Here is a 25,596-nt window from a genome sequence, read left to right on the forward strand (position 1 = left end):
CTTCCCCTGTGCAGCTGCGTCTCGCTGCAGGCTGGACTGTACCCAGATCTCCAGCAGCAGGATGGAGTGGCTCATACATCAAAAAAAGTTATTCCTCATAATCACTCACTACTAGAGCGAAAATAGGCTAAAGCCAAATGCAGACAAAGAGAATATTAGTCATCTCTATAAATAAAAGCTTTATTTAAACTCAAGGCAAATTTTAGGATGATAGGAGGCCATATAGAAGCTCTTCATTCATTCCAGCAGTGAATTATGAGAACGTCAGATTATACCATGATAAAGTGTATTAGAAAATGCATGCTGGGATGTGCTGTTATAGGCAAATAAGTTGAAGTTGATTATTTTCCCAATATAAGCAAGGCGCAAAGTGGATTTTTCCTCTTATACTACAGCATCTTTCCGATGTGCATAAAAGTCCATATAAAATACATATTTATTTCTGGACATGTCCATGGATATAAAGTTATTCCCCCACTAGCCTCTTGCATTGTCTCTAATTTAATGTGATGTATTACGCTTTCCTGGGTTAGGTCTGGAAGGAAGAGACAGAATGCAGGCTTAGAATTTAAACTGGTTCTTAATATTTTCTTCTTTTTTTTTCTTTTACTTTTCAGCAGTTTTCTCTCTCTCTTGCCCTCTCTCGCTCTCTCTCTCTCTCTCTCTCTCTCTCTCTTTCTATCTCTCTCTTTTTCTATCTCTCTCTTTCTCTCTCTCTCTCTTTCTATCTCTCTCTCTAGCTCTTTGGCTCTCTCATTCTTTCTCTATTTTCTCTCTCTCTCACACTCACACTCACACACACACACACACACACACACACACACACACACACACACACACACACACACACACACATACAACTCTGCTACACAGCTCTCTTTTTAGGGGTCACCTGAAGACACAAACAGACACATAAGTAAACTTGGGCACATGAGACACTCCACTCCGTCCACTTCCAACACAAGACCACAACAACACCATCACAGGTTGACAGCAAGCAACCGGAAAGCTAAGCACTGGTACCTGAGACTGCTTCTAAAAACGAAGAAAAAACAAACATTTGTATTAATTTGTAAAATGTTTTATAATATAAAAAATGATAAAGCATAAAACTTCAACGATTATATATTTACTCACTAAATTAATAATCTAATAATCATTGAATCTTATATTCATGAACTAATTTAATACTGTACATTTACATACACAGAAGCTGTAGAACCGTAGAATTGTAAAAACAAACATTTTATTTGTCTGCTGTAGTAACTGTTTATTTATGGAAATGTGCAGACTAATTAAAGTGAATAAATTGACTGGAACATAATAACGATGCCCTTGAATCCAGTGGCTCAATACAAACCCTATGAAGAGATAATACCTCAGAAATAACAGCTCTTAATAGCAAGTGCTCAGTATATATTATTATTATTATTATTATTATTATTATTATTATTATTATTATTATTATTATTATTATTATTATTATTATTACTCCATTAAATTAAAGTGCTGTGTAGTTACATTAGTTCAAAGAGCACTAAGTAAGATAACATCCATTTAGAGAAACAGAGAACTTTAGTCTGTTTACAGTCAGTTTATTACAGAAGGAACTGATTTTTTTGTGTCTACTTCATTACATACCTTGATTTTTTATTTTAAAATGAATTTATTTCGATTTCATCACTTTCCTAAAGCGATTATTTTAAAATTTTACTTCAGGAGAGTTCTTCATCATACTGTATCTTGTATCCTTGTCTGTGTCTAGCAATGATGTATGTCACACATTAGCTGACATGTACAGGAAGTATTAGAATGGCAAGGACAATTATTTTTACTTTTGCTGTACACAGAAAACATTTGGGTTTAAGATGTATCTGAGATAGATCAGAAGTTCAGCTTTGATTTCTTTGATATTTCCATCTAGATGTGACTTCACCAAATTTTTAGTTTTTACCTGATTGATATTTGTCTGTGCTCTGTGCATTTGGTTGAGAGATCATGCTTTAAATACACATAATAAAGCACAAGTGAAAGCGTGTAGCATGCTGTGCTCAACTCACTGGCAGTAAAAGAGTGGGCAGGAGCACTGACACATTTCTCTAGATTAGACAGCGTGTGTGTGTCTTTGTGTGTATCTCTGTGTTTGTGTTTCTCTCTCTCACACACACACACACACAAACACACACACACATTTATCTAACAAAAGTCTCTCTCTCTCCCCCATCTCTCTCTCTCTCTCTCTCACACACACACACACACACACACACACACACACACACACACACACACACACACACACACACACACACACACACACAGCTGACAGAGTGTTTACATATGTGTGAATATTTACACATGAGGCACTCTGCCTGAGGTGTGTGTATTTCCCCAGGGAATCCATAGAGCCTTCTTGTGCCTGAAAAAATATGACATTGAGTAAAACTCATAAGCCCAGGAAATGCAGTGTCAGTACCTATAAACTAACACACATACACACATGCACACACATTTGTTACCCAACAAAACATAAATTAAATGCGAATATTCTAATCTACCGAATAGCGTTTCTCTATTTTAATTTGCATTAATGTAATCTGCTTATATGGACTATTATACCCATATTTACAAATAATTATTATACCAGTGAACAAATTGTAAAAAAATTTCTAAAAATTATGGTTTTAGTAGCTTTTGGTTTCAGCCAGAATGTTTTAAGGTAACATTTGTGAATGTTCCTCCAGACACACTCCTCCAAAAGGTTTTTACAGTTTTAGCTTAATTAACATTCATGTTTCCATAATAGTGTTACTGTGATCTAACTGGGACTAGGACTTTTTTAAATAGAACAATGTCCTTTTTACATTATATTATAACCCCATTTCACAGCTTGAAATTGTCTTTTTATAAGTTATAAGCATTTATTTCCTGAAAGAACTGAAAGCATCTGGAAGTAAAACAGGAAAATGTAAAGCATCTACAATCAGAGACAAATAATATTAGAATTGGATTGTTATAATCTAATAATAAAAATAGGACATTAACTTGTCTTCTAAGACTGGAATTTAACATTGTAGTCTTGAAATTGTTGAACGCTTGACCACCAGCTATCTTCTCCTCAAACCCAACACACTGCATTTCCCTAAACCCACATGCACACGATGTAGCTCTACATCTGTGGTGTTAATAAGTAAACAGTAGAAAGCATTGAAACATAATTAGAGCATTAATAAATAATGAGATTGTTCGTCACTTCCTGAGGCAATTGAATGATTAATCAATAGTTTTATATGAGCTCTGACTATTATATTACTCCCAAAGTACAGCCTGTTTGTTTTGCCTACAATAAACATTCAAAACATTACTTTTTTACATCCGAAATATAACCTTCTGTATATATCTCCTCCTTTTATTGTTTGGGGCATTTTAATATTTTCTGTAAAGACCACAAGGAAGGTTTTTCATTTATCTTAACCCATTATTTATCATGACAAAAGATTTTTAACGTTATTTTTTTTTTTACATTTTTTTATTTGTCTTATTTCAAATACATTTCTGTGTCGAAACACTTTTATCTCATACACCCCACAGTATTTATTGCCATTTTCCAGCTCTTTTTTGGTGAAGAAAATGCTATTTAACTGGCAGAAGCTGTGACACAAAGAGAGTGAGGGCTGCAGGCTTAATTGATTATTTGCGCAGAGCTGTGTATCAGCGAGGTGCAGCACACCCAGGGGAAATAATGTAAAACAGATAACAAGATCAAATGCTGGAGAATTGCTTTCTCTTGCCAGCTTTATTAATCTGTTTCTTTCTAAGTCAAACTGGCTTTTCCCCCCTCACTCTCTCTAGGTTTTTATATTAAGGCAGAATATGCCTTTGTGTCTTAATTAATATAAAAACTTCTCAGCTGACCCGGGTGGAGACAGGAAGTACATGACACAAGGTTTCTGAAACATCTAAAAGTCGAAATAATAATCAGAAGTTTCTTGAGAAAATCCATTTCTGTGTTGTTTTGTATCCGAGAAACATTGATTACTAGTAAATGAGTTGTAAGTGCTTGTAAAGCCTGTGAGGTTTGTGCTGTGTTATTAATAGCTTGCTAGCTGAAATGAGGAAAGGTTAAAGTGATTCTTGGTTAGTATATTCGAATGGGAAGTCATTGTTATGTCTTTAGACTAGGAATTACATTGCTGTTTAATACGCAAAACACCAAAAGCTTTTCTCTTATAGTAAGAAATGGGATTTCAAATTTTTTTTTTTTAATTTTTTTTTTTTTTTTGGTTGACTGGACGGGATTCCAAGAACAGACGATTCTTTCATTTGAGACCAAACGTTTCCATACATCTAGGATAAAGATATTCAAGCTCTAATTGTACACAGTTTCACGGTACATGTACAGTTTATTTAACTCAGTTAGACTACATACTTTATTTCCATAAGAGTTCATTTAACAATTATAAATAAAACTGACATGTTCATATTTTATTTACTGTATCACTTTGTTAGTGAGTCAGTTTTTTTTTTTTGTTTTTTTTTTTTTTTATTGAATTATGCTTGAACATTGGACAAATTCAACCACACACTTAGAGTAGCCTCCATGAGCTTCACAGGATACTTTTTGCCGCCAGGTTTGTTTACACTCCAAAAACATCATGATGCCACCACCATGCTTCCGGATGGTATTCTTCAGCTTTAAAGCTTCCTTCTTTTTCCTTAATGCATAATAATAATTATTATGGCCAAACTATCTACTTTTGTTTGATCTGACCAGTGAACACTCCTCCTGCACTTGTATCTGTGCCCCCACATCATGGCAGATGCAGCATCTGTGTGGCCCCAAGATTTTAATTGGCATACAGCTATTCGTACAGATGCTCATGGTACCATCAGTTGTTTTTGCTAATTGGTCCAGAGCATGAGACACAACTGTGGATGTTAAAAAATATTCATTCCTTCTTTTATAAGATTAGCTAGAAAGCACCATTACAGTATTTGTTCTTAACAGGACACCGCTTTGTTACTTTAACAGCTGCAGTAGTTCTGGAGAAATGCATAATGTAAATGAATATTAGTCGTATAGTATCACCAGATTTATATGTGAAAGACCAAAAATAAGAATAAAAATAAATACTCTCACGCTTCACCCTGCTTATTTCAAATAAACTTCAGCTTGTCTTTATTAAAATAAATAACAGATGCCCTAGTGGTTAAATTCTAACATCAGCAATACGCCAGTTCATAAAGAATCTTGCTATTTTGCATTAAAGGCACCATATTGTATTGATAATAAACACAGCTGTTCTTCAACTGTGTTACATTACAAGGAACGTTCTTTTATGCCACATGCTTTAAAAAGGTTTTTAAAGAGAAGTGTGATTTGAAATGTCTACACAGAGATCTAAAGCTGAAATGCTTGAAACTAATCCCATTATATGTAATCACAAGAAAATGTGTGCAAAATATGTTGTTTTCCAACAGGTTTCCACAACATTAAATGTAACTGTATGGACCTAAAGGGATAATAAGTATGACAAAATGTAAAGGACATTGTTAGAGAACTGCTGTGAAGGAATAAGAAAGGAATAAGATGTGCGTAGGATATAGGAAAATAATCAGTACCTTCATGTCAATGATTATTTTTCTATAATAGCACGACCATGACAGGTCGTGCTATAATAGCACGACCTGTCATGGTTTATTTATTTAATTATTTATACAGGCTCTTCTGCTCTTTTACTTCCATGTTACAAAAATGAAGATGAGCACTAAATTTGTTCAGTTGACCGTCCATAAGTTCAGAGTCACGGTATAATGTGCAGATGAGCCGATACTTGCTTCCATCCATGTGGATTTACTATGATCTTGTGTATTTAATGAACACTGTCCAGATGAATTAGCACTCTCTGTAGTGTACATGCTTCATTTGCCATTGCGGTGGCTTCTCTGTGCTGGGTGATGAGAGGTTGAATGGCCATTCATATCAGAACACACCTCTTCTGAAGTGAGGATTCTTGGCAGACAACAAGGAGATGTAAGCAAGGCTTTCTTGCTTAATCTGGCGGCTGTCAGAAAGAATTAAATATTAGATTCTAAAATATCTGAATACCAGAAACAAAAGTGTTTATCAGATGCTTTGTTGTATTTAAGGCTAGTTGAGTTCAGATCTTTTGAATTTAGTGAGCACGGCTTAATATATTTCTAATAGACATTTTGCAGTCAGCCAGAGGGCATGTCTAATGAGGATGGAGTTTGTAAAAGAAGATTTGAGGGGGTGAGAAACCTTGACATGCATAATGTATTTTTAAATGGTTTCCTTTCTGAAATAAAGAAACATTTCTTTCTGAAATTAAGGAAAAACATGCATCTCCATTGCGCACGGTGTATTGCACTTCTCTATGCTGGATCTATCTGTACTTTCAAGAGTGTGTCACCCTGCTGTATTCACTTCTGTATATGCATCATATTCTGAAAGGTCTGTGTAGATTCCTGCCCCAGTTTCTCTCACTACATCAGCAGTAAAGTGTGAAGCAGCTTCCCCGAGTGACCTCCCGTGGCGAAGCCGAGTCCACCTGCAGCCTAAACAGCTGAAAGGATCCAGACCCACCATTAATCTGCATTATCATGACATAACCTCAGTGGCACTTAGATGCAAAACAGCATGAACTAGAAAATTTAAAAACCATCCAATTGTGTAATTGTACAGTAAACCTCCATTGGCTTGGCAAAGTGATTTTTTTTCCTGTTTATTGACAATAGTGAAGCTGGGGCAAAGAGGGAAAGACAAATTCAAGAATGTGTCGGTGCATCCATCAGGCATTGAGGTCCTGTAAAGATTTAATATTGTAATGAAAATATATCTATGTGAAGTCTTTAGTAAAGAGCACATTCAAAATAAGGTTGACTTTATAGCTGTTATGGGCAGGGTGGCAAGATTGGTTTACAAAATCTTACCAGCAGGATTTATAGCAAACGATAAATAAAATTAATCCATTTCCACAAACAACAGGCAAAGTGTACATTCAGACACAGTGTGTGTAAGGTACAGAGCCATTTCAGGTGTAAGATATATTGTAAAGACTGGGGGAAGGAAAAGGGATTATGGAGTGGATAATGTCCGTACGTCAGGAATGCATGAGCACCAGAATGACCTTGTTTCTCACACAAAGCCTGAAAAGGGATGTAAAATAAATAAATAAGTGGCTCTACTTTTTCCAGAGCTAAAAATTTGGGCTATAATTTCAGTTCATGCTAGCTGAAGTGTTCAAATAACGTCATGTTCGGATTTTTCTGTCTGTTATTGAGATGTAGCTGGCCTGGAAATTTGTTGAAAACAAGTGAACCGTGGTAATGATGTTAGGTCTTTTGTGTGCACTATGCTGTACTGAACAAAACAAAATCAAACATAATATGATTGGGGTTGTATGAGTTATATAGATTTATATGCAGTATGGTGTTGGACCCCCAAAGTGTGTGAAACAACATCAATGGTTATTGTACCAAGCATTTGTTTTAATGACATGATGTCTATTTTCATGTGGCACTGTGAATATTTAATGTCTAATTCACACCACCTATAAAAAATCAAAATGCATAACGATAGCAAGAGCAAAGGACAAAGCAGCATGGACAACTGGCTCAATGTTGGTACTAGAACATCATGTTGTACTAACAATGGGTATCCGAAAAAGCTCGTTTAAAAAAAGACCCATAAAAGTTCATTAGTCAACGATTTGTGATATATCTATAGGTGTTGAAATGGCCTGTTGTTTGGTCTGAACATGTTAACTGCTGTTAGAGCAGGCAGCAATTGACTGCCCTATTCCCTGATGAAGCAGACTGGTGGTCACCCAGATCGATAGCTATCTGGCCACGGAATCTAGCATAGAGCTATTTTGTATTCCATTAGTGGTCCCTGATGGTTAGAAAGAGTCATAGAAAAAGGCTACACTGATGCTTTCAGAAGAATCTTCAAGAGCACTTCTTATTTTATATCTATTTTTGTCTAGTTTAGTGCAATTTACCATTGGAACAAACACCCCAAGTCTGTATATTGCAAATAATGGAGTGCTTTTAGGGGTTTTTTCAAGCAAAAAGATGATAACGATTGCATCCACTCTTCCTTGAATAAAGGCTACTGAGAACAAAATGGACCTCTGCTGTTAGGCAAATAACCAGACATTTTATCCTATCTTTACCCATTTCTTCCTGTCCGGGTGGATGAAACTATTTATCTTTTTAGGGATTTTGAGGAAAATGCTTAGCAAATACTTCGCCTGTGTGCAGACTTTAATAAGTATGCATAATAGATGCTGAATTTAGAGTTTGCTAATTCTAAATGGGTCTTAATATTAATCTGCTCTTTTTTTGTTTTTGTCTGAAATCAGTGATGTAGCTTACAAACATTGGTGTCAGGTTAATCCCTGAATGTAGTGCATGGGAAAGTGGCTTTATATTTACAGTGAATTTGAACCCGGTGCATTGCCTTACAAACAAATAGATTATACTCTGTTTTCTGTACAGATATGCAGTTTGAGCCTGGGGATAATTCTCTGAAGACATGATTGTACAAGTGTTCTGCAACAATGAGCTAAGCCGCTTTTTATGACAGCATTTGCTTCTGCTGTTCCCATCTTCGACTTTTTATAGCCAAGACAGCATTGGGCAATCCACTTTATAGAGAGCTGCTGATTAACCCAGAGCCTGGTTTTTCCACCCAGAACTAATCAGGTTTATTTAACACCAAGTTGGTGTAAAGCAAGAATTTATGAACTCTATGGCATTTTCTACATTTAAAATGCAGCATTCTAGAGGCTTCTTACTGTACATTCAATAATATGATAATATTGACGCCGATGATGAAACCTGAAAGTCTCTCTGTTATTTGGCAGGCCTGTGTGATAGTGTCTCCATCATGAGGCTTCTGTTGAAGAACCTGGATAAAATGAGATGTTTACGTAAGCGCTCCACCATCCCCTTTTTGGTGATTCTCATCACCTTTCTGCTCTTCATGAACCTCTACATGGAGGATGGTTATGTGCTGGTGAGTGCTCTTATCTTTTTTATACACACTGCACTCAAAAAGGTGGGGAAAATTATCTTTTTGGTGTATTAGCTGCATTTTACATGGAAAGTATAAGAGAAATGTGAGAAATCCAAACTTTAGTTCAAATTACATTTATTCTTTGGAAGATAATCTTTAAAAACCTCTATATATTATAATGCTTGCTTTGCTGATTACGAGTACAAAAAATGGATGAATGGAAGTGGTCTATTACATAATAGATTGTTTTCTTTACTAATAAAATAAAGGACATTTAAACATTTGATATTTCTACATTTTTCTACATTTAATTTCATTTTGCTTTTATATTCTTATTCATTTTGATAATGTTTTGATGACCAAAGTATGTTTACTGACTCAATAATTCAGAAGTAATAAAATAAACAACTCAGACATAATTTATGTTTTATTTAGGGTGCCTAATTAGGGTGACTTGCAAAGTGTTAAATTATTGTCTTGCTTGAAAATCCACACAAGATGCAATTGTAGTTTCTTGGTGGCCCAATTTTTGTTTTCTTTATGCTCCTAGAAGTTCGTGGTTGTATTTTTCATGCCATGTGTCATAAAAAGGTTTACAGGCCCTTTGGAGGGAAAACATCCACACAACATCACAGATCTTTCACTATAGTGAACAATTCACATTAGGTTCTTTTCTGAAAGACCTTCTAAAGTGTTTGTTATCAAAATGGTAGAAAGTTGTCTCATTTCACCACAGAACCTATTTCCATTCAAAGTATGTACAGTACCTTCCTGGGACATACAGTACAGTATGGGGCTAAATAAAAAATAAGTTTTTCTTCTGGCACAGTTTCTAAATATTTTGCTGACCTCTAGTAGTAGATTTGGAGACATGGTGGGTACATTTGGAGACCTGAAATGGTAGCATTATGTGTGAATTTCATTTCCTTGGAGAAATCATATCTTTCTAACCCCATAATCATCATTCCTTTGTCCTCTTTCAGGCATGTTCATTAAAATAACAGTTTTTTTTATAGTCATTACCTCACCTAGAAAGGGCAACACATTTTATTATTTCATTTGCATATTCTTTAATCTCCCTGATGTTGATAAATTGCTAAGGGAATTTTGCTTCATGTCACAATGTATTTCTATCTAACTAACAGCATGGTTGACGGCATGGTTCGTGAATGTTCCTGAGCACTTAGGTAAAAAACGCTGTCATATATAACTATGACAACACGCTTCAGTTACTTTTTTTATTGTTTATCTAAATTTCTAGGAGTGAAAATAATTGTGACAATTGTGGTTTCTATAAAATACTGTATAAAAATGTTTATATACTTTGACAGAATAAACATATTTTATTGATGGATTAGATTTTTAAAAAATTAACCACTAACCTTTTGTTTCTTCTTTACCAGGGGTGACAGTAAATCTACATTTTTTCAGTAGAAAGTACAAAGTTTCATTTTTCACAGTACTGAATGATTGTGCCATTTTTAAAGGGCATTTGCTTGTGTCATTAATAAATGGTGAAGTCTTATATAGGACAGGTCAGATCAGTTACAGTCAGCTCCAGACTTATTGAATAGAAAATAGGAAGAAGTGGTTAAAATAAATAGTACATCCAAGCAGATGGAGCTATAATTGAATATCATTCATTCAATGTATTTTCTCTCAAAAACGTTTGTGGTAAAACTTTTGAGGTAAACATTATTTAATGCTTGAAGTTATTCTTTACTTTGTAAATTACTCTCAGATTTCAGAAACATTCAATTAAATAAAGCATTAAATATAGTTACCTCTGTCATGAAGTTAAGCTAATGTCTCATCCAAATCCACTCAGACAAGTCTGACACAAAATCAATGTTTTGCAATAGCATTTTTATCTGAATGTTTGAGGACAGTGAAAGTGCACAAACCTAAATACAATATATATGAGACTGAAATATAATGCATGGAGAAGTAATATACATTACAAAAAGAGATTCATTTTACAATAGTAATTAAAAGGGGTGCCCATAATTGTGAAATCAGCAGTAACACTAACTCTGTATCTGAATATGATGGATGTTAGGTACAGTAGATGTTTTCTAATTCACAGTGTTGATGTCTTATACACATAAATATGGAGCTCAAAATGCATCATGGTTACAATTTTATGAAGCATCTCATGCAAGAGATTTACAGTATCTATCTATCTATCTATCTATCTATCTATCTATCTATCTATCTATCTGTCTGTCTGTCTGTCTGTCTGTCTGTCTGTCTGTCTGTCTGTCTGTCTGTCTGTCTGTCCGTCCGTCCGTCCGTCCGTCCGTCCGTCCGTCCGTCCGTCCGTCCGTCCGTCTATCTATCTATCTATCTATCTATCTATCCATCTATCTATCTATCTATCTATCTAAACCAGGCAGATTTAGCAATCTCTGATATGCATTCTGCGTACCACAGTTGTAGAAACTACTTATTTGAGTTACCATATTGTGCCTGTTAGCACAAACCAGTCTGGAAATTCTCCTAATTCTCATCCATTCATAATGTCAGTTCCACACAAAGAAGCTGCACTTGCTGGTTTATTTTTTTGCTTTTTTTTTCTTGTTTGCATTTTGTACCATTCTGAAATACTCAAACCAAAATGTCTGGTACCAATAACTATTCCATGATCAACAACCCTGAAAACATTTTATTCATTATGTGCTGAATGTGAATATTTACTGAATCCCTTGACACAGAATAAAAGCATTTTATTGCTGCAGGTATATATTATCCTGAGCATGGAGTTTATATGCAGTTTCTACTTTTAGTGAACAGATAACCGAAAGTTAAATAATCATGCATGAAAGTACAGTATCGTATACAGAAACTGATTTAAAAATGTATAGCATGCATTAGTGTTTGCTACAACATCATATTTTGTCGTTTTCTTTTTTTTTTTTTTTGCTGATTATCTGTTTTTGAAACTAAGCAGTCTTTTATGTAACACATAGAATAAACGAGCAGAAACTTATTTTAAAAGGGAATCTGCAGAATTATCAGTTGCTTTGTAAGCAGAATAATGGAGCCTTCTGCTACACAGCGACAGCACCAGGAGTAGCCTGCTGCTGAAGAATTGATGTTTGAGCTTGGCTAACATGGCATCTGTTTAAGTAAAACTAACCATTTATCAAACTCAACCCTCAAGCTGTTGGATATACATTGTGTGTCTGGAGAAAACCCCATAACAGGAGGAGAAAACCATCAAGAACTCCTTCTTCCTTCTGTTTAGCAATAGGTGCACTCATATTTTTCACCTCTTTTCATATAACAGATTATTGTGCTGACAGATGGGTACAGTGTGAATAAGAAACATTTTACTGCAGCAGGTCACTGGTGCTTTATGAAGTATTTAGAAGCGTTCTGTTTGTAATAATTTAATACAATAGTTAATACATTTGTATGTCCACAGGAGGAGGATAAACGGCAGCTGAGGGAGGTCTCGATGCACCCCTTAAATTCTGAGCGATATGTTCACACCTTCAAAGACATCACCAATTTTTCTGGAAGCATTAACGTGACATATCGCTACCTTGCTGGGACGCCTTTGCCTCGAAAAAGTATTATTATTTATTTATTTCTATTTGGTGTCTTTTGGCATGTCTTTTTTGATGTACTTGTAATTTACTATAACTCCAGCATGTAGAATAATGTGCAAATTAAGAGGTTACTTGTATTCAGTGCTATGACACATTACCTTTTATTTTTTAAATAGTGTGGCTTTCACATTTCAGGCAGAATTGTTAACAGTCAATATTACAGCAAGACAGCAACTTGTCTTTCAAGGCTCTATTATTTCTGTGTTTGTATAATATACACGATATTGACATCTGAGCCATATGCAGGTCTTCCCCAAGCTGTTGCCACATGTTTGGAACCAGATTATTTTCAAGAATGTCCTTGTATGCTGTAAAATTATGATACTATTTTGCTGGAACTAAAGATTCTTTCACATGCACATTGTTATTATTGCTGCAAGTCGCAGTCGCTGTACATTAAAGACTCTAATAGGCGTTCTTGCTACTGCTGGTTGCCATAGTAATAACGTATATTAGTGGGTTTTATATTAGCAGTTTTCTTGCCACTAATATGAAACAGTTTGGAGGGAGTTTTGGTGTTTGTATATAAAATTCACCAGTAGATAAGAGATCTGTGTGCTCTTTGCTACGGATCACATGCACTCCATATTTGCATAATGTTAAACTTTTCTCAAATCTGCCACATTGCAAGACACACCTACATCTGGACACCAATGGTTGCTGTCTCTCTCTTGCCAGTTCTAACCGAAAATAAATCATCTCTGACCATTTTGCAACCACGAGAGTCATCGTATGTGTGAAGGTAGCATTAGAGGGCGAAAACTTTTTTGTGCTTTGACCACATTATGAATGTGTTGATTTTTAAAACATTTTTAAATCTATTTTTCCACAGAGTACCTCACGATTGGGTTGTCATCCGTGAAAAGAAAACGAGGAAATTACCTTTTGGAGACCATCAAGTCCATTTTTGATCAGTCCAGCTATGAAGAGCTCAAAGAGATTGTTGTTGTAGTTCACTTAGCAGATTTTGACCTGGCTTGGTGTGAGAGTTTGGTTCAGGAGATAACCCGCAAATTTGGGCATCACATCATAGCAGGACGTCTACTGGTCATTCACGCACCCGAGGAATATTACCCGTCTCTTGATGGGCTGAAGCGAAACTACAACGACCCTGAGGATAGAGTTCGATTCCGTTCCAAGCAGAATGTAGACTATGCGTTCCTGCTTAACTTCTGCACCAACCTCTCCCACTTCTATATGATGCTGGAGGATGATGTGCGATGCTCAAGGAATTTTCTTACTGCTCTAAAGAAGGTAGTCACTTCCAGAGAGGGTTCTTACTGGGTCACACTGGAGTTCTCCAAACTGGGATACATCGGGAAGCTTTACCACTCTAGAGATCTTCCCAGACTTGCACACTTTTTGCTCATGTTTTATCAGGAGATGCCCTGTGATTGGTTGCTGATTCATTTCAGAGGCCTCTTGGCCCAAAAGGAAGTCATCCGATTTAAACCATCGCTTTTCCAACACATGGGCTACTACTCGTCATACAAAGGGGCTGAGAATAAACTGAAGGATGATGACTTTGAGGAGGACTCTCTCGATATTCCAGACAATCCCCCTGCCACGCTGTACACTAATATCAATGTGTTTGAGAGCTATGATGCTGCTAAAGCTTACAGTAGTGTGGATGAGTACTTCTGGGGCAAAGCTCCATCTACCGGGGATTTTTATGTCATAGTGTTCAATAAACCGACAAAAATCAGCCAAATTAAGATCAGCACTGGAACAGATGACCGTCAGAATGACATATTGCATCATGGAGCCTTAGAAGTTGGAGAGAAATTGGTGGGTACAAAAAAAGGCAGGCAGTGCTCCTCCTACATCACATTAGGAGAGTTTAAGCATGGGAACATTGAGGTTCACAATGTGGATCATAAAATAGCTTTTGATATTGAGTGTGTTCGCATCGTGGTCACAGCAAACCAGAAGGAATGGCTGATCATCAGAAGTATAAGCCTGTGGACTACTCAACCTCCAAATCAATGAGAACTGCTGTGGATCATTACAACAACTATCACACAAAAGGCACAACAATCGATCATTCAGTTTGCTTGGTATATATTTATCTATTTATTTTTTGGGTTTCTTATCTATTTATTACGTTTAATATTTATTTGATTATTTATAACTTTTTTTATATAATAACCCTTTGGTTTTGCTTCATTCCTTAAGTATGTATAAAAAAGTTATGTGATGAACTGATAGATTGATTGATATTTTTCTGACTCTCCATTAATAAGAACACTGTAGGCTTATGCTGTTTTTTTATGTGATTATGCCATAATCTCTTCAGCAGTCTAACTGCTGGGTCCATCATTTGGCAGTGGCATTTTCACTCATAGCCTTGGGACGTCCACTTACATACTCATGACGAAGCTGCTTGATAAATTGTAACCATACAAAGAATATTCTTGTTTGAGATTTTCTTTTGTCTCATTTATTTTTAACCATTTACATCCCGTCTGCAAGCATATGGTCAATGTGGCATTGAATATACAATGTATTGTGGCATGAATTTAGTCGACTGCACTTCACATTGTCTCCCCACTAAATGGTAAAAGGAATGTCATTTGTTCAATCGACCTTGGGCCTGAAGGGTCACCTTTAGTCTAGTGTTTTGAAATTGCAGTGTGTAATTTGTTGGTGTGTTCCTTCTGAAGCATGGACCACAGCACAGTATTTCTATTCACCCGTCTTAGGTGGTTTGTGATTGAACAGTACAGTGACAAATGAGGCGGACCTGTTCTACCTTCCGCTCATTCTTTTTACCCCTCTTCTGCTTCAGCACAATTTTGCCCAAGTAAATTGTATTTTGTTTGGTTTTCTTGCTGTATCCAAAGATACACCAGGGGGCTCTGTATTCTCTGAGATTATTCCATATATTAAAAAAAATGAGCATGATTATCTAAAAAATAGTAATGTTATGCTCAAAAATCACAGTATTATGGTAGAGTAGTAGGGGAAAGTCTCTTCACTCCCATCTTACACAATGTGCATAACAGTTTACTCCATTCTTAATCATGTGATTGTTTTTTTTCCTTACTGGATAAACTAATTTTTATCCTAGCAACAAGGCAAGTATTATTACAAAACAGTCTTTATTTCAGTTGTTATTTTTCTCCCAAGAAAAGCGCAGGTCCTGTTTCAGAGAGCAACCCGAGGAATTGATGCTTTGGTTTGGCAATTGTATTATACGATTACTGGAAGGTGTTTGTTGAGTCAATAATGAAACACAGAAAAACACATCACTCAACAGTGCATGAGCGAGGAAAGAATTGCATCGAGAGTAATCCTGTTGTTTGTTTTAAAGTTTTATTACATGTCTCCAAACTGTCTGCTTTGAATTTGACCAGCAACGTACTGTACGTGGTTTGGTATAATTGGTCCAAATACTACTGCACTGTACCTCTCTCAGTGTACTGCATAGAGTCTTTAAGTGAAGAGAATGCTTGATAATGTATATTTATGTTGTATTTTGTCACCACATCGTTTGTCACATGGTACTGTATGTATATTGTAAAATGACGTATATTTTTTTACATGTATCATTAGAATTGTTTGCCTTGTATATTGTACCTGAAGTGTTGAAACAACAATGAATGCCATTTGATCTGGAAAAAAAACGAACCTTTTTGTGTCTTTTTTAACTATGTGCACAGACACACACACACACACACACACACACAGAGTCTTCAGAACGCACAAATATTCCTTATAATCTGAAGTACTATCTCTAAATCCCCACATTAAAGCACATAATACATTTAGTTATACATGCAATTAGTCATTTCTAATATTACATAATACTTTTAGTAGACATTAAACAGCGTTATCTGCTCCCAGAGCTCATTTTCTGTCAAGTAAACATTACCTTGTAGGATATTTAAATAGGGTTTAGAATTAAAAAGCACTCATGAACATTAGACTCTCCAGACAAAAGCTGATTATTAAGCCTCAACAATTATTTATTTATATGTTAATACCCTTTGTGCTTTTTTATTATTTACATAATGAATCTACAATTTATTTACAATGCATTCACCTTTTAGGTAAAGTCACTACATTTGGGCTGCACACTAACAGGTGTCAAATAATGAAGGCAAGATTGTGAGGTTGCAATAGCAGAAATAAAAAAAAAAGGGCAAAAACGTTTAGGACAGGCAAAGGTCAGGCGATCAGCAAGCAGCGCTAATGGGGCTGGGCATAACACAATGCTTAATAACATGAAGAACAAAGACTGAACTGAGCATATACTACACAATGAACTTAGTGTCTTTTTCTGCTGTGACTGGTAGTGCAGGTGATTATGAACAGGAGTGTATGAAAAACAGAACTGTGACTGAGAACGGAAAGTGTGTGTGTTGAGCTGGCAGACCTGACACCAGAACATTATATTCGCTATAGGGGCATTCATTTAAAATTAGTAAGGGCCCAGTTACATAAAATTCCATACAAAGGTCTATAAGCAGCTAATATAACTGAATGGTCTCAACAACATTTTAATAGTTAACGATTGACAAAGTAGTCATGTTTTGTTTAATAGATGCGTCATGCTACTTATTTTGACTAGTGTCATGGGGTTTGAGACGATCCTGTTTGAATTTGAGTGGAGAGTGGAGAGTAAAAGCATGCCTTTCTGTTCATTTGTGTTAATCCATCTGTTTTCATCATCAGTTTTTTTTAATCAAGCTATCGTTTAGGTTTGCTAAATCAGACCAGAAAGGATACACAAAAGTAAAAATTTAAGCGCACATTTCTCACTCTGTAGCTAATTCCCAATTTAAATGGTTGCCTACAGATAAATAATTTACCTAACATATTCAAATTAGCCAAACAGAAACAGAGGATCTGCTTCATAAACATACTGTATATGCAATACATTACCCTCATTATACCTTCATGTAGTGATTTTAATGCTAAAAATCCCATTTTATGTAACACTTCTTTGCTTAAAACTCTCAAAGGACACCATCAAAAAAACTCTTCACAGCCTTCACTGTCAAAGCTGCAATAACACCTCCAACTTTGCAAAAGATACCACAAGCCAATTATCTGAATTGGCAGAACTTCCTAAACACAGCACTCTCACATCCAAGATTAACCTTCCTATAATGACACAGTACCTCATCACAGAAACTAAAACTAAAGAGCATCTAAATTGAATTTAATTGTAGATTTAAATGGCAAATATTGTCACAACCATGAAAGGTCATCTGGAACCTGGCATGTCTTATTGCTCTCTGTATTTTAGAGCTTAATATTAATTTACAGTAATTAGTCACATTACAAATCTGTTACACAGACAGGTGTCATAACATAGCTTTGAGTCATTTGCCTTTTTCAAAAGAAGACTCAGAAGAAGAGATTTTGAGAGCTTTTTTGTCATAAACAAAGTATTTTTAAATATACTTTTAAAAAAGGATAGATGCAACTGCCTCCCTCTTTGATGCACCACAATGTTGTGTTAAAGTAAGTTAAAAGAAGAAATAAATCTAACTTTTAAAATAAAAATCTAAATCTAAAAATGATAACTGTTCTTTTGGCAGTAATAATTGGCTCCAAAGACCAAATTAGCATCCTGTAATTTTCAGCTGAAATCCTGAAACCTGATGCTGTTTTCTCTTCTTCAGCAGAAGCTCGGGAAGCTGAGGCTGCATGCCACTTAAAGGTAGAACAAAACTAACACTCTGGGTGAGTCGATATGGCAGGCAAGATGTGTGGAAATCGCCACTAATGTCCATTTTATAGGGTGTCAGAGCAATCCACATTAGAAAAAAAAACAATACTGTGTAATAACTCCTGGACGAGGCTGTGCGTGGAACACCGCCCAATCGATTCTGCGTTACCATGGCAGCAGTGCTGCATAAATATAGGAGAGAAACACAATATCAGCTGAAGAGATCCTAAGGTGGGGTGTGCATTATTCTGCCTATTCCCCACTGATCAGCTACATTGCCAGTGGCTCTGTCTCAGTGCATCCACCTTAATAATGTGTATGGACACATTAACAGAAGTTTTTTTTTGTTTTGTTTTTTTAAATTGCTCCCTAGTTCTAAAGGTATATAACAGTAAAAACTGGTCCGGAGTCATTTTACGCAGCACTCAGTACAGCCATTATATTCAGACTCTGTAGAACAACCAGCTTAACATCACCAGCAGAAGAGAAACTATACTGAACTATGTTAATCTGCATGATCCTAAATTTAGTTTATGCTCAGAATAAAGCAGATAATATAATAAAATTGTCCAGGCCTCAGGAGAATGATGTGGTTACTTATTGAACACCTTATTGTACTAAAAGATTTCAGGTTAGTCTGTCTCCAAAAGGTCCCATCTCACTCTTCTGGGTTTCTGTAGCCACTCACATAGAGTTCAAGGCCTTGATGCCACCATACAAAAGAGCAGCTCTCTACTTCAACACTCTGCTTGAGGTTCACGTTCCCCCCACAACACTAACAGAACTGACTTCTCTTAGTGGTTGAATGACTTTAAACCAGCAGAATCCCTCAACATCTTCAAGAAACCTGAATTAGGAATGTTATATTTCTTATCCTTTTTAGAGCAGTTCCTTTAAACTGTCGTGTGAGATACTCCATTCATAAGGTATAAAAAAAAAGGTAAAACATTTTTTTACCAGTCATGTATGTTTAAAGATATTCAGAATCCAGGTGAAAATGTGATATGTACCTACTGAGACCAGACCTTCAATTGCTATCCTTCATCCCCTAATATTATGGCAATTTTGAGCATGTTGTCTAGATGTAAGTACTCTGTTGAGCTGGGGGTTTTAGAGTTCCCAGTTGGAAACTATTAGCTCTCTCATATTCTAAAAGCTGTCCTGTGTTCATTATTAGATTTTGGCTTTGCCTCTTAAGAAAAAAAATTGTTTTCAGGATTAGCCTAAACACACAGAGGACTACTTTACTGATGCCTATTCATAAAAAAGAACCTCGAAATGGACTGAAAGCCGCGTACGACCTGATGAAGAGAGGCAAAGAAAAGCATGAGTAGATTGATGGGTAAACAGCAGGCTGTAGAAAAGCATCTCCCTGAGGAATAGAGCAGCTCCAAACAGAGATGTGGGTGATGAATGGCTTGTAATAAGCTGGTGACTGTCTGACAGCTGATCTAAGGTCCCAGTGCGATTAGACGTGCTCAGCGCTGCTGTTGACAGGGGTGTGATCTGTGTGCTGATGTGGATGAGGGTGGGGTGTCTCTAAAGAAAACAGAGGCTGAGGTCTGTATCAGCACTGCTCTGACTGCTAGAGTACAGTGAAAATAATTTATAGCCAAGTCACAATGGAAATCAATGAGCTGTTCAGGAGTTGAGCCGTCCCACCATATGAGAAATGACTACATCTGGAAGTGTGTGTGGAAAAAAGAGAGCTTTATTCTGTGACCAAGTATAAACTGACAATATAGAATCCTATATAAGATGAGATAGGATAACTCTTTATTGGGCCCTAAAGGGAAATTAAATGTTACAGCAGAATAAAATACAAATAATACAGATCACATACAAATATACAAAGACTATAAAATAATACATATATAGTTACCATCCACATCGGGCTTCATGCCTGTCAGACAAGAACAGGACTTTGAGGCTACAGCGTGCACAAGGTCACCAAAACTGGACAGCTGAAGATTGGAATAAAACCTTTATCTGTCCAGTTTTGGTGACCTTGTGCACACTGCAGCCTCAGATTCCTGTTCTTGTCTGACAGGCGTGGAACCCGATGTGGACTTCTGCTGTTGTAGTTCAACCAAATCAAGCTCTGATGCTCTTATCACACCCTTCACTGAACTAGCTCACTCTGATCCTCTAGCACTGCTCAAATGGTCCCACAATGTCTGGGTACAAGGAAGGTATACATCAAGACTATTCTGTTCTGGCAACTACAGTCAGTTGTGGAATGAAATTTCACCAGATGTCCAAACAGCTGACTTACAGGCTGTCAGGCTGAACAACGTCTAAAGATCAACCTCTTCCTATAAAGTACTTAACTGGTACAAACATGAAAAAAACAAAACAAAACAAAACAACAAACAAAATATTGTGTGGTACGTTTGGCTTTCTAGCTTTATTATCTCCCCTGCAGAGATTTTAGCCTGATAGTATTCCTAGTCCATGACCTAGAGAACCAATATCAGGATGTATAAATTGAGACTTTACAGCACAACATGTAAGTCACTTTGGAGAAGAACATCTGCCAAATGGCAGTAACATAAATGTACATGTTTATGAGCTGTGCATTCTGAGACATGTTTTTACTCTACATGTTTATAGTAAGTGTTTATTTGAGTTTTTCATTCATTCAAAATAATACTTTTGTGTGTTAAGTAAAAATAGTTTTGCATTGGGTCAAATCTTCATGTTAAGATTACAATGCACTAAAATGGTTATTGTACATTTGGTGCATTATGTTTATACAACATTTGTCGAACTGTATATTTATAATCAGAACCTCCAGTGTCACCAAAATGAGGATGAGGTTCCCCTTTGAGTCTGGATCCTCTCAAGGTTTCTTCCTTTACCATCTAAGGGAGTTTTTCCTTTCCCCAGATGCCTGAGTCACCTCACACTTGCTCATTGGGGATAAATACAAACATATTTAAATATATCTAATATTATATATTAGAATTTTTTAAATCAGAATCTTGAATTTTTGTATTGTATTGCTCTTTATATTATTCTTTATATTAACTTTTTGTTTTTTTGTTTATGTTCTGTAAAGCTGCTTTGAGACAATGAATTGAGACATTTGAATTGAATTATATTAAATTACTGAACATATATTCCAAGATTTTTACTCATTTCATCCTTGAAATAGTTTTGTTCTATTTGGCGTAAAGATATTTTCACTTTTAAAGTCTTTTTTGCATTACACATTTCTGACAATATAACTTCAGCTCACTAGCTGTGTTTTTTTTTTTTAAACTATATCCTAAAGACTCTAGAGACGGTTCTGCATGAAAATCTCAAGAGAATTCTCCAGGCCCGTCTGGTATTCACAAATAAAGACACCAAGCTTTTTCTCCATTCTGATGTTACCTGATGTGAACTTTATCTGAAGCTCTTCACCTGATTTTGCATACAGTATGCATCAGCTGATTAGATAATTATCTGAATGTTTGAGTGTATAGATGTTCCTACTAATGGTACAACAAATCTGTACAAATATACATGTCTATGTATGTACACATGTGCTTGAGTGCTTGAGTAACCAACTGAAAAAAATCTATACTAAAATGTCTGTGCATATGTATTGCATATGATTAAACTTTCTCTAAACTTTAAGTATAAATTAATCATAATTAATAAATCATAAATTAATCATTACAGACCTATCTTACACCTTCTGTTTATGTCTAAAATACTTGAAAAGTTTGTGTCTGTTAAACTGAGCTCCTTCTTACAGGAGAGCAACATCCTTGAAGAGTTTCAGTCAGGTTTCAGGCCCCATCATAGCACAGAAACTGCACTTGTTAAAGTTACAAACGACTTGTTCTTGGCTTCGGACCAAGACTGTATGTCACTATTAGTCACTTGACCTTAGTGCTGCATTTGACACTATAGACCACAACATTCTTCTAGATCGCTTACAAAATTACACAGGTATTCATGGACAGGCTTTAAGTTGGTTTAGATCCTACCTGTCAGACCGATACCATTTTGTAGAATTAAATGGTGAATCCTCCAGTTTATTACCAGTTAAGTATGGGGTCCCTCAAGGATCAGTTCTAGGACCTCTGCTTTTCTCTATATACATGCTTCCATTAGGGAACATTATTAGAAGACATGGGATTAGTTTCCATTGTTATGCTGATGACACACAGTTATATATCTCATCAAAACCAGATGAAATAGCCACAGTGTCCAAATTAACTCAATGCCTTAGAGAGATAAAAGACTGGATGAGCTGCAACTTTCTATTGTTAAACTCCGATAAGACAGAAATACTACTCATAGGTCCAAAAACCAGTGCACAGAAACTCTCACAACTTAACTCCTATTTAGAGGGATGTACTGTTACTAGTAGCTCGACAGTGAAAAACCTCGGTGTTATATTAGACAGCAACTTGTCTTTTAAAAATCATATCGCTCATACTACCAAAACAGCGTTCTTCCACCTTAGAAATATTGCCAAGCTGAGAAACATCCTGTCTGTATCTGATGCTGAGAAGCTAGTTCATGCCTTCATGACCTCTAGACTGGACTACTGTAATGCATTACTAGGTGGTTGTCCTGCATCTTTAATAAATAGGTTACATTTAGTCCAAAATGCAGCTGCCAGAGTTCCCAGGACAAAATATAATATAACCCCAATTTTATCATCTCTACAATGGCTACCTGTTAGGTTTAGAATTGATTACAAACTGCTGTTACTTACATACAAGGCTCTTAATGGTTTAGCTCCCATGTATCTAACTAGTCTTCTAACACGTTACAATCCTTCACGCTCTCTGAGATCACAAAACTCAGGACTTTTGGTATTTCCCAGAATATCTAAGTCTACTAAAGGTGGTAGGGCATTTTCTTATCTAGCTCCCAAAATTTGGAATAGTCTTCCTGATAGTGTTCGGGGCTCAGACACACTTTCCCAGTTTAAACGTAGATTAAAAACTCATCTCTTTAGTCAGGCGTACACATAATACATCCCATAGTATCATGCACTAGTGCATCAGACCTGCACATTTTTATGAACAGCAGATATGTTAATCCCTTTCCACTGCTTCTCTCTTTGTACCTATCCCGAGGCATCCAGACATTGTACCGTCCTCTGTGGTACGAAGCCTTTGGACGTCCACTGAGCCGAGGCCGACTCTAAGAATCCTGAGACATCTCCAGTTAGACTCTGTGATACTAAGGAGATCCGAAGTCCATGATCCTTACACCAATACAACATTTAACTGACTGTATATTACAATCACACCCCCAGTGTCACCCATATGAGGATGGGTTCCCCCTTGAGTCCGGTTCCTCTCAAGGTTTCTTCCTTTACCAATTTAAGGGAGTTTTTCCTTGCCACTGCTGCCTGAGTCACCTCAGACTTGCTCATAGGGGAATAAATACATACACATTGTGAACTATATATATCTAATAATAATCTAAAATTTTTATTCTGTTAATTCTTATTTCTTTAATTATTCGTTATTTCCTTTATCATTAATTATGTTTACCTTCTGCTCTATGTTTATGTTCTGTAAAGCTGCTTTGAGACAATGTCTATTGTAAAAAGCACTGTACAAATAAACTTGAATTGAATTGAACAGTCATGTTACTAATGTCTAAATTTAAAACATAAAATGTTTAGAGTGAGTGAATTGATAAATTGTTTCAATGAAAGTAATGACACATTTGGAACTCTTCATTAACTTGATTTATTTAAAAAAATGTTTGAAATATGTGACCATGAGAAAACTAAACTAGAGGAAAAGAACTAAAATTACTATATTACTAAATATAATATTACTAATACTAATAATTACTAATATTACTATACAGACTTGTTTCTCAAACTTGGGTCCATGCCACGTAGCCAGGAAGTGTATCATTTATTTATTTTTGATTTTTTTTTAGTTTTATTACTGTGGTGTAAATCAGAATTCACCATTATAAAGCTATTCTATTTATTATCTCCACCTAACAGTTATTCATCTCTTCTGACACATCACTGAAATTGAATTGGTTTAATCTAAATCTCTAAATCTCCCTAACTTTTACAAAACAAGATGGGCTATAAATAACAATTTAATCAAATGGAATAAGTGGAAAAAGCTCTAGATAGAAAATCAATTATAATAATATAATTGTACACCTAATCACGTGCCTAAAGTTAGAATAATTGGATTGTGTTCGTGAAATAAATCTGTACTAAGGATGTCTGTGAATGCTTTTTAATTTAAAGTGGACTGGAGGGTACAAGGGTTAAGTTTGACTCTCATATCTATGACAGAGGGTTCGATTCCCATTTCTTCACTGTATATGTAGAGTTTGCATGCTCGCTCCTTGCTTTGGGACTTCCTCTGGGTACATTGGTTTCCTCCCCAAGGAAATTATTGATTGAATTTGTTTGTGTTTGTGTACTTCAATGTGTTGGGACCCTGTCCAGCATGTTCCATGTTTTTTACCCCAAGTATGCTATTCGAGTAGTGACCCTGCGTTGAATAGTTGATACAGAAAATGAATGAATGGCTATATGGACTCTGACTGCAAAAGTTTAGAATGGGAATAAAAACTGCAGTACTGCATATGGATGCAAATAAGAATAAATCAGGCTTAGGTTAGGAATATGATAATTACTGAGATGGGATGAAAGAACATCATGGCAATTATACCACATTTAGCACCGACTGTGACTGTGATAGCCAGGTGTTTATCAGTGTCGCAGGTGCCTCTGTGTCCCCTAGCAGCCTGTAGGTGCACTCCCTGGAGCTCAGCTGGGTTAATCCGGCACCACTGCAGTGCGCTAGGTAAAGACCTACATCTGCCTCTTCCCGGCTACTGTAGCACAATCCGCTGCATCTACTGGAGCCAGCTTCACGCTCACCTGATAATTAGTTCCATTTATTTTTTCTCTCCCCTCGGAGCGCAGTACACCATCCCTCACCCGGTCCTCTCCATGGCTTTCATCAAGAAAGCATTAAACTTTCATAGGCATTAACTACTGTCTGATGACACTCACTCTCAATGGGATAGCACTATAAAGCCAGCGCTACCCATCGGCGCTGAAGAACAGAGATCATACTACATCAGGATTTTATTATAATCTGATCTGACTGAACGCTGACCAACTCAGATGGGAGATGAAACTATATAATGTTCAGCACTCAGCCTGAATGAACCAACTGGGAATCGAAAGCTTGTGCTGTTGTTGTTGTTGTTTTTTATTTTTATGAGCATTTTCAAGCAGAGCAGACAATGATTTGGGAGAT

At 36.2% G+C, this 25,596-nt stretch overlaps 1 protein-coding gene across 3 annotated transcripts in view; it reads left to right on the forward strand.

The window, feature by feature from the left end:
- Positions 1 to 16,268, forward strand: part of mgat4c (mgat4 family member C) — a 121,791-nt gene extending 105,523 nt beyond the window's left edge. For all 3 annotated transcript variants that reach the window (XM_047822021.1, XM_027161257.2, XM_027161258.2), the window contains 3 exons: positions 8,889 to 9,040; positions 12,468 to 12,615; positions 13,487 to 16,268. In XM_047822021.1, the coding sequence (XP_047677977.1) occupies positions 8,912 to 9,040; positions 12,468 to 12,615; positions 13,487 to 14,643 (1,434 nt within the window). In that variant the 5' untranslated portion in view covers positions 8,889 to 8,911 and the 3' untranslated portion in view covers positions 14,644 to 16,268. The remainder of the gene's footprint in view (positions 1 to 8,888; positions 9,041 to 12,467; positions 12,616 to 13,486) is intronic.
- Positions 16,269 to 25,596: the final 9,328 nt, after the last annotated feature.

This window comes from Tachysurus fulvidraco, chromosome 13 (assembly GCF_022655615.1).
Source record: "Tachysurus fulvidraco isolate hzauxx_2018 chromosome 13, HZAU_PFXX_2.0, whole genome shotgun sequence".
Classification (NCBI taxonomy): Eukaryota; Metazoa; Chordata; class Actinopteri; order Siluriformes; family Bagridae; genus Tachysurus; species Tachysurus fulvidraco.